General features: G+C 50.0%; 1 protein-coding gene across 1 annotated transcript; it reads left to right on the plus strand.

Moving 5' to 3' along the window:
- Positions 1–657: 657 nt before the first annotated feature.
- TARM1 (T cell-interacting, activating receptor on myeloid cells 1) lies at positions 658–4,603 on the plus strand. The gene is given in 4 exon segments (XM_021666509.2): positions 658–759; positions 2,679–2,975; positions 4,303–4,343; positions 4,346–4,603. Coding segments are annotated over 4 exon segments (630 nt in total). The 5' UTR covers positions 658–725.
- The last annotated feature ends 4,979 nt before the right edge of the window (positions 4,604–9,582 follow it).

The following is a 9,582-nucleotide window of genomic DNA, read 5'->3' on the forward strand; positions in this document are numbered from 1 at the left end:
CTGACACAGGAGAATCACTTGAACTTGGGAGGCAGGGGTTACGGTGAGCCGAGATGGTGCCACTGCACTCCAGACTGGGCAACAAGAGGAAAACTCCATCTCAAAAAACAAAAAACGGGCTGGGCGCCGTGGCTCATGCCTGTAATCCTAGCACTTTGGGAGGCCGAGGCGGGCAGATCATGAGGTCAGGAGTTCAAGACCAGACTGGCCAACATGGTGAAACCCTGTCTCTACTAAAAAAGACAAAAATTAGCCGGGCATGGTGGCTTGTGCCTGTAATACCAGCTACTTGGGAGGCTGAGGTAGGAGAATTGCTTGAACCAGGACCCAGGAGGCAGAGCTTGCAGTGGGTCGAGATTGTGCCACTGCACTCCAGCCTGGGCTACAGAGCAAGACTTCATTTCAAAAACAAAACAAAAACAAAAACAAAAACAAAAACAAAACAAAAAAAAAAACCCAGAATGAAGTGCTTTCATCTCTTCAATACAAACCCTTCAGGGACAAGTCTGAAGCATTTTGGGGTTACCTGTTTGATGCCTGAAATCTGCCTGAGACAGGAGGATTTCCTGTGAGTCAAGTTCTTGAACACTGGTGTGTAAGGAGCGTGTTGCAATCAGCAACTGCCCATACGCTGGGGTGGGAGAGAGGCGGTGATGACTCCAGCTCTTCTCCCTTCTGTGGACTGCAGAACCCAAGATGGACCCTGGGAGGGCTGAGGAGCCGTCATGATCTCTCAGCTGCTTTCCCTTCTCTGTTTCAGTAAGTCTCACGGGGCTATCCACTGGGACTGCAGAATATCATGGAACTGGTGGGATAGTTGGGCTGGGGATGGAAATAATATCATCAACTTTGGCTTACATAGTGCATGGGAGGAGTGAGAAGTCCTGCTGAGTGCACTGCAGACATTCCCTGGAAACTAGCGCTCTGTAAACTTCAACTCCTCTAGTTTCAACTTGGTGATTTTTGCTGAATGCCTCCACCACCTGGACTTCACTGGCTTACCCTTTTTTTCAGGATCAACTCTGACTTTTTGTGTGTAAGTAAAAGTATTCAGAACAGAAATCTTAACTTAATACCATAAATACAAATTTAGTGTCAAATAGATGATAACCATAAAGTAAATTGAGGCTGGGCGTGTTGGCTCACACCTGTAATCCCAGCACTTTGGGAAGCCGAGGTGGGTGGATCACCTGAGGTCAGGAGTTCGAGATCAGCCTGGCCAACACCATGAAACCCTGTCTCTTCTACAAATACAAAAAAATTAGCCAGGCATGGTGGTGGTCACCTGTAATCCCAGCTATTTGGGAGGCTGAGGCAGGAGAATCGCTTGAACCTGGGAGGCAGAGGTTGCAGTGAGCCGAGATCACGCCATTGCATTATAGTCTGGGTGGTAAGAGCAAAACTCTGTCTCAAAAATAAATAAATAAATAGAATGAAAGGGAAACAACGTTAGGAGATTCTAACTATGTACTATTGCTAGGTCAGGTTCTGAGCCTGGAAACTGCTGTTTCTTTTATTTATTCATTTATTTTTTTGAGGCAGGGTCTCATTCTGTTGCCCAAGCTGGAGTGCAGTGGTGCAATCTCAGTCCACTGCAGCCTCAATCTCCTGGGCTCAAGCTATCCTCCTGCCTTAGCCCCCTAAGTAGCTGGGACTACAGGCACAAGCCACCATGCCTAGTCAATTTATATTTTTTTGTAGAGCCTCCAGAGTAGCTGGGATCACAGGCATGCACCACCACACCTGGCTAATTTTTGTATTTTTAGAAGAGAAGGGGTTTTGCCATGTTGGTCAGACTGGTCTCGAACTCCTGACCTCAAGTGATTTGCCTGCCTTGGCCTTCCAAAGTGCTGGGATTATAGGCGTGAGCCACCGCACCCAGCCTCGAGTGCCGTTTTGAAATGGAAGATGAGAATAGAAGGGTCAGTGGATGATGTGGAACCAGGAAAGGCTTGGAGCAAGGGGAGGTGAGAGCCGCATAGAACGGCCAAGGAGAATCTCTGGGAAATGAGGAAGGAGCTGGAAGTCGAGCGGAAGCCACAGTCCAGTGTGGGGAGAACAAGAGCTCCTGAGTGCATGACCTCCAAGTGTCTGTTCTCAGCAGGAGCCTCTGGGACGGTTCCCGGGGGTCAGGGCAGGCTGGCGACGTGGCCCCAGGCGGGGGCTTCTGTCTCACGGAGGATTCTCTTACAGGACTGTGCGTGGGCCAGGGAGACACAGGAGGAGATGGTGTTTCTTCAGCGACACCTCCTTGATCGGTCATCCCAAATCCCCTCCTGTTCTGCCCTCTTCTTAAAATGGGCTTCCTGGCCGGGGGCAGTGGCTCACACCTGTAATCCCAGCACTTTGGGAGGCCGAGGCGGGTGGATCACCTGAGGTTAGAAGTTCCAGACAGCATGGCCAACAGGGTAAAACGCTATCTCTACTAAAAATACAAAAATTAGCTGGGTGTGGTGGTGCCCACCTGTAAACCCAGCTACTCAGGAGGCTGAGGCAGGAGAATCACTTGAACCCGTGAGACGGAGGTTGCAGTGAGCCGAGATCGCACCACTACAGTCCAGCCTGGGCGACAGAGGGAAACTCCGTCTCAAAAATAAATAAATAAATAAAATTTTAAAAGGGCTTCCCGAGAGCAGGGGAGGGCGTCGGGTCCAGCCCTGGGCTCTGCTTCCTTCCAGGGTCACTGCCCAAGCCCTCCCTCGGTGCCTGGCCCAGCTCGGTGGTCCCTGACAACAGCAACGTGACGATGCGATGCTGGACTCCTGCCAGGGGTGTGAGCTTTGTTCTCAGGAAGGGAGCAACTGTTCTGGAGTCCCTGATGTCCCTTGATTCTACAGAGGGCCCGGCCGAATTTCACCTCCATAACTTAAAAGTCGGAAATGCTGGTGAGTACACCTGTGAATACTACAGAAAAGCGTCCCCCCGCCCCCACGTACACTCACGGCGCAGTGATGTCCTTCTACTGTTGGTGACAGGTGCAGACAGGGTGCCTTCCAACGACCTATGGGGGACGGGATGAGGGAGGAAGTGGAGGAAGAGAGGGAGAAATGGAGCCCACCTCCAGAGTAGTTGGGGGTGGCAGGAGAGGGAGAGAGACAGGAACGAAATTGCATACCTTGGTTTTATAGTCTGTCGCCCAGGCTGGAGCTCAGTGGCACAATCTTGGCTTACTGCAACTTCTGCCTCCTGGGTTCAAGTGATTCTCCTGCCTCAGCCTCCCGAGCAGCTGGGGTTACAGGTGTGCACCACAACACCCAGCTAATTTTTGTATTATCATTATTTTTTGAGGTGGAATCTTGCTCTGTTGCTAGGCTGGAGTACAATGGTGCGATCTCGGCTCACTGCAGTCTCCACCTCCCAGGTTCAAGTGATTCTCCTTCCTCAGCCTCCCAAGTAGCTGGGACTACAGGCGCACGCCACCACACCCAGCTAATTTTTTTATTTTTAGTAGAGATGGGGTTTCATTATGTTGGCCTCGATCTCCTGACCTCTTGATCCGCCCGCCTTGACCTCCTGAAGTGTTGGGATTACAGGTGTAAGCCACCATGCCTGACCTAATTTTTTTTTTTTTTTTTTTTTTTTTTTGAGACGGAGTTTCGCTCTTGTTACCCAGGCTGGAGTGCAATGGCGCGATCTCGGCTCGCCGCAACCTCCGCCTCCTGGGTTCAGGCAATTCTCCTGCCTCAGCCTCCTGAGTAGCTGGGACTACAGGCATGCGCCACCATGCCCAGCTAATTTTTGTATTTTTAGTAGAGACGGGGTTTCACCATGTTGACCAGGATGGTCTCGATCTCTTGACCTCGTGATCCACCCGTCTCGGCCTCCCAAAGTGCTGGGATTACAGGCGTGAGCCATCGCGCCTAGCCTAATTTTTGTATTTTTAATAGGGACAGGGCTTTCACCATGTTGGCCAGGATGGTCTCGAACTCCTGACCTCAGGTGATTCACCTGCCTCGGCCTCCCGAGTGCTGGGATTACAGGTGTGAGCCACCGCACCCAGCCTAATTTTTGTATTTTAAGCAGAGATGGGGGTTTCACCATGTTGGCCAGGCTGGTCTCGAACTCCTGACCTCAGGTGATTCACCTACCTTGGCCTCCCTAAGTGCTGGGATTACAGGTGTAAGCCACTGTGTTCAGCCTTATACAGGTCTTGTAGGAAGGAGCCGGAGTAGAAAGTGAAGGAAGGTCGGAGAAATCAAGAATCTCATTTCCCACACTCCATGAGAGCCTCCTGTCAAGAGAACAGAGGTGAGTGGGGGATTCCAGGCTTCTCCCCAGGACCTTAGAGCCTGACTTCTACAGGACATTTATCTAAACCTTTCCTGCAAATCTACCAAAGGGGTATGGTGACACGGTGACCGCAGGTGGAAGGGTGACTCTGCAGTGCCGGAAGCCAGACCAACTGTTGGCGCCTGTCATGTTCGCTCTGCTGAAGGCAGGGACGTCATCGCCCATCCAGCTGCGGAGTCCAGCGGGGAAGAAGATGGACTTCACCCTCGAGGGCGTGACAGCCGGCGATGTAGGGAACTATAGCTGCGTGTACTACCAGGCGAAGCCTCCCTTCAGGCCTCGGAACCCAGTGATGGTTTCGAAATCAGCTTGAGATATTGGTGACAGGTAAGGGTTTGTGTGATTTTGAAGAATTGTGTGTGTGTGTGTTTTTCAAATCAGAGATTGTTTTTTCTTTTTGTGAATCTCATTTCTTCATTACTTGCAATATCATTGCTCTTAAAAAAAATTTTTCCTTTTCAGCCAGGCGTGGTGGCTCATGCCTGTAATCCCAGCACTTTGGGAGGCCGAGGCGGGTGGATCATGAGGTCAGAAGTTCGAGATCAGCCTGGCCAATATGGTGAAAACCTTGTCTCTACTAAAAATATAAAGATTAGCTGGGCGTGGTGGTGCGCGCCTGTAGTCTCAACTACTAGGGAGGCTGAGGCAGGAGAATCACTTGATCCTGGGAGGCGGAGTTTGCAGTGAGCAGAGATCATACCACTGCACTCCAGCCTGGGCAACAGAGTGAGACTCTGTCTCAAAAAAACAAACAAACAAACAAAACTTCCTTTTCACAATTTCCACTCCTTTGCCTTTTTTCTTTTTTCTCTTTTTTTTTTTTTTTTTTTTTGAGACAGAGTTTCGCTCTTGTTACCCAGGCTGGAGTGCAATAGCGCGATCTCGGCTCACCACAACCTCCGCCTCCTGGGTTCAGGCAATTCTCCTGCCTCAGCCTCCCGAGTAGCTGGGATTACAGGCACACACCACCGTGCCCAGCTAATTTTTTGTATGTTTTAGTAGAGACGGGGGTTTCACCATGTTGACCAGGATGGTCTCGATCTCTTGACCTCATGATCCACCCGCCTCGGCCTCCCAAAGTGTGGGATTACAGGCGTGAGCCACCACGCCTGGCCTCTTTTTTCTTTTTTTTTGAGACAGAGTCTCACTCTGTCACCCAGGCTGGAGTAAAGTGGCACAATCTCAACTCATTGCAAATTCTGCCTCCTGGGTTCAGGTGATTCTCCCGCCTCAGCCTCCCGAGTAGCTGGGATTACAGGCATGCGCCACCACACCCGGCTAATTTTTGTATTTTTAGTAGAGATGGGGTTTCACCATGTTGATCGGGCTGGTCTCGAACTCCTGACCTCATGATCAACCTGCCTCAGCCTCTCAAAGTGCTGGGATTACAGGCGTGGGCCACCGCGCCTGGCCCTCCTTTGCCTTTTTGTTGTACTAGATCCTTGGATAACTTCTAGGCTGTTCTTCAAAATTATGAATCCACCAGCATCAGATTCCTTCTACCAGTCTTTGCATCTCTTAGTGTTTTGGTTATTTGCTTTGTTTTTTGTGAGACGGAGTCTCTCTCTGTCACCCAGGCTGGAGTGCAGTGGCGCAATCTCGGCTCACTGCAACCTCTGCCTCCTGAGTTCGAGGGATTCTCCTGCTGCAGCCACCTGATTAGCTGGGACTACAGGCGCCCACCACGCCTGGCTAATTTTTGTATTTTTAGTAGAGATGGGGTTCTCACCATGTTGACCAGGCTGATCTCGAACCCCTGGCCTCAAGTGATCTGCCCACCTCAGCCTCCCAAAGTGCTGGCATTGTACATGTGAACCACCGCACCTGGTGTGTTTTGGCTTTTCTTGGTGTTAGTGATTTCACTCCCAATAATTCTTTCTCAGTCAGGCATGGTGGCTCAGGCCTATAATCCCAGCAGTTTCGGAGGCTGAGGCTGGAGGATCGCTTGAGCCCAGGAGTTTGAGACCAGCCTGGGCAACGCAGTGAGACCCAGTTTCAAATTTAAAAAACACTTCTCTCGACCTCAGAACATGGCATTTGCACAGCCTCCTGCTTCTGTGCCATGGATGTGATGTCTACTTGTGTCTTTGAGCACTGGCTGCTATAATTCTTCCGACAGTATCTTGTTTCCTGCCAGAGTTCTGCCTCACTGGATGCTAGCACTCTGCTTCCTCAGCTCTGTAAATTATTTTTCATGCTGATGTAACTGTTGTAACGGGTTCCTCTTGGCGGCTGCCCAGATGAAGCCCATTCATCAAGACAAAGAAATTGCAAGAAAGAGTTTAATACACAGTGAGCCAGGTAGGTGGGAGACCAGAGTTTCATTATTACTCGAACCAGCCTCCCTGAAAATCTGGAGGCTAGGGTTTTGTTTGTTTTTCTTTGAGATGGAGTCTCACTGTGTTGCCCAAGCTGGAGTGCAGTGGCACGATCCGGGCTCACTGCATCCTCTGCCCCCATTCCCCCAGGCCTGGGTCAAGCGATTCTCCTGTCTCAGCCTCCCGAGTAGCTGGGATTGCAGGCACCCTCCACCACTCCCAGTTAATTTTTTTTTTTTTGTATTTTTAGTAGAGATGGGTTTTCACCATGTTGCCCAGGCTGGTCTCGAACTCCCAGCCTCAAGCAATCCTCCCACCTCTGCCTCTCACAGTGCTGGGGTTACAGGCGCGGGCCACTGTGCCCAGCCTCACCTCAAACTTTCTCAAGTGCTCTGCCTGCACAGCAGTGTGTGTGCTGTGAGGATGCTGACCCAGCCACGGAATTCGGGGCTCTGTGGAGCTTTCCCTCCCATGTGCTGCTCCTGAGACTATTCCTTAATAGAAGGATGGGGAAGGAAAAAAGGGAGTGTGGGAAGGTAGAATGGGACAAAGAGCAAATAAATGAAGGAAGAGAGCTAAGGTGGAGTGAATATCAAGGAAGGAAGATAAAGGAACTCCCAAGCCAGGTACGGTGGCTCACGCCTATAATCCCAGCACTTTGAGAGGCCAAGGCGGGCAGATCATGAGGTCAGGAGTTCAAGACCAGCCTGGCCAATATGGTGAAACCCTGTCTCTACTAAAAATACACACACACAAAAAAAAACTAGCCGGGCATGGTGGCGTGTACCTATAGTTCCAGCTACTCAGAAAGCTGAGGCAGGGGAATCACTTGAACCCTGGAGGCAGAGGTTGCAGTGAACTGAGATCATGCCACTGCACTCCAACCTGGGTGACAGAGCAAGACTCTGTCTCAGACCAAAAAAAAAAAAGGAACTCCCACTACAACTCATTAAGATTCCATATTATGGCCAGGTGCGGTGGCCCACGCTTGTAATCCCAGCACTTTGGGAGGCCAAGGCTGGTGGGTCACCTGAGGCCAGGAGTTCGAGACTAGCCTGGCGAACATGCTGAAAACTCATCTCTACTAAAAGTACAAAAATTAGCCAGGCATGCTGGTGGGCATTTATAATCCCAGCTACTTAGGAGGCTGAGGCAGGAGAATTGCTTGAACCCGGGAGGTGGAGGTTGCAGTGAGCCAGGATCGTGCCACTGCACTCCAGCCTGGGCAACAGGGGGAGACTCCATCTCAACACCAAACACAACAAAAGATTCCATCTTTTGTTTTCAGGGATTAAAACTTTAAAGTTCAATTAAAAGTTCAAAGTACAGCGGACTGTTGGCTAGAAAACACGAAGTGGATGATGAGAGTGAGATTTGGCAGGGCCGTTTGAGAAGGAGGGATACTGTCTGAGGGTCAGTGCATGCTGATCAGTTGTGGGATCGAGCCTGTGGATAGCCACTGCACTCCAGCCTGGGCAACACAGCGAGACGTCGTCTCTTAAAAAAAAATACAGTCTATCTTTTCTCTATTGATATGGCATGCCCCCGATCATAAACCAAAGTCCATGTATGTGGGGACCTGTTTCTGTGATTCTTGTTCTACTCTGTTCCTTTGATCAGCGTGGCTTCATTTTGCATTTTCCTGAGAGCATATGTTGTTGAGCGTGTTTTCTCACATGCTAATTGCTATATATATAATATTAAATCTAATATATGTTTATATTCCTGATAAATTACTGATTCAATACTTTGTCCATTTATAATTGGGTTGTCTCATTTTCTTTCTTTTTTTTTTTTTGAGGCAGAGACTTGCCCTGTCACCCAGGCTGGAGTGTAGTGGCATCATCTAGGCTCACTGCAACCTCCACCTCCCGGGTTCAAGAGATTTTCCTGTCTCAGCCTCCCAAGTAGCTGGCATTACAGGCACTCACTACCACATCCAGCTAATTTTTTTTTTTTTTTTTGAGGCAAAGTCTCACTCTGTTGCTCAGGCTGGAGTTCACTGATCTTGGCTTACTGCAGCCTCTGCCTTCCAGGTTCAAGTGATTCTCCTGGCTCAGCCTCCTGAGTAGCTGGGATTACAGGCATGTGCCACCATGCCCAGTTAATTTTTGTATTTTTAGTAGAGACGGGGTTTCACCATGTTGGTCAGGCTGGTCTTGAACTTCTGACCTCGTGATCCGCCCACCTTGGCCTCCTAAAGTTTTGGGATTACAGTTGTGAGCCACTGCGCCCAGCATAATTTTTAGTAGAGATGGGGTTTTCCCATGTTGGCCAGGGTGGTCTCAAACACCTGACTTGAGGTGATCCATCTGCCTCAGCCTTCCCAAGTGCTGGGATTACAGTCACTGAGCCTGGCTGGGTTCTTTTCTTTCCTTTTTTTTTGAGATGTAATCTTGCTCCTGGTATTGAAAATATACCATACACCAGTCGCGGTGGCTCAGGCCTGTAATCCCAGCACATTGGGAGGCCGAGGCAGGTAGATCACCTGAGGTCAGGAGTTTGAGACCAGCCTGGGCAACATGGCAAAACCTCGTTTCTACTAAAAAGAACAAAAAAATTTAGTTAGGCATGGTGGCAGGCACTTGTCGTCCCAGCTACTCGGGAGGCTGACACAGGAGAATCACTTGAACCCGGGAGGCAGAGGTTGCAGTGAGCCCAGATCACACCACTAAACTCCAACCGGGGTGACAGAGGAAGACTCCATCTCAAAAAAAGAAAAAAGCAAAAAATTAGCCAGGCATAGTGGCACATGCCTGTAATCCCTGCTACTCAGGAGGCTGATGCAGGAGAATCTCTTGAACCCAGGAGGCAGAGGTAGCAGTGAGCCAAGATTGCACCGATGCACTCCAGCCTGGGCAACAGAGCAAGACTGTCTAAAGAAGAAAATAGGTTCCAATTGCAGGAAGTCAACATGTCTCAGGGAAACCCTCACCCAGTGGGGGAGTGAAATTTGGCACATACACGTCCCCGC

Source organism: Aotus nancymaae, unplaced genomic scaffold (genome assembly GCF_030222135.1).
Source record: "Aotus nancymaae isolate 86718 unplaced genomic scaffold, 86718_ANA_hifiasm-v0.15.2.pri h1tg000028l, whole genome shotgun sequence".
Taxonomy (NCBI): Eukaryota; Metazoa; Chordata; class Mammalia; order Primates; family Aotidae; genus Aotus; species Aotus nancymaae.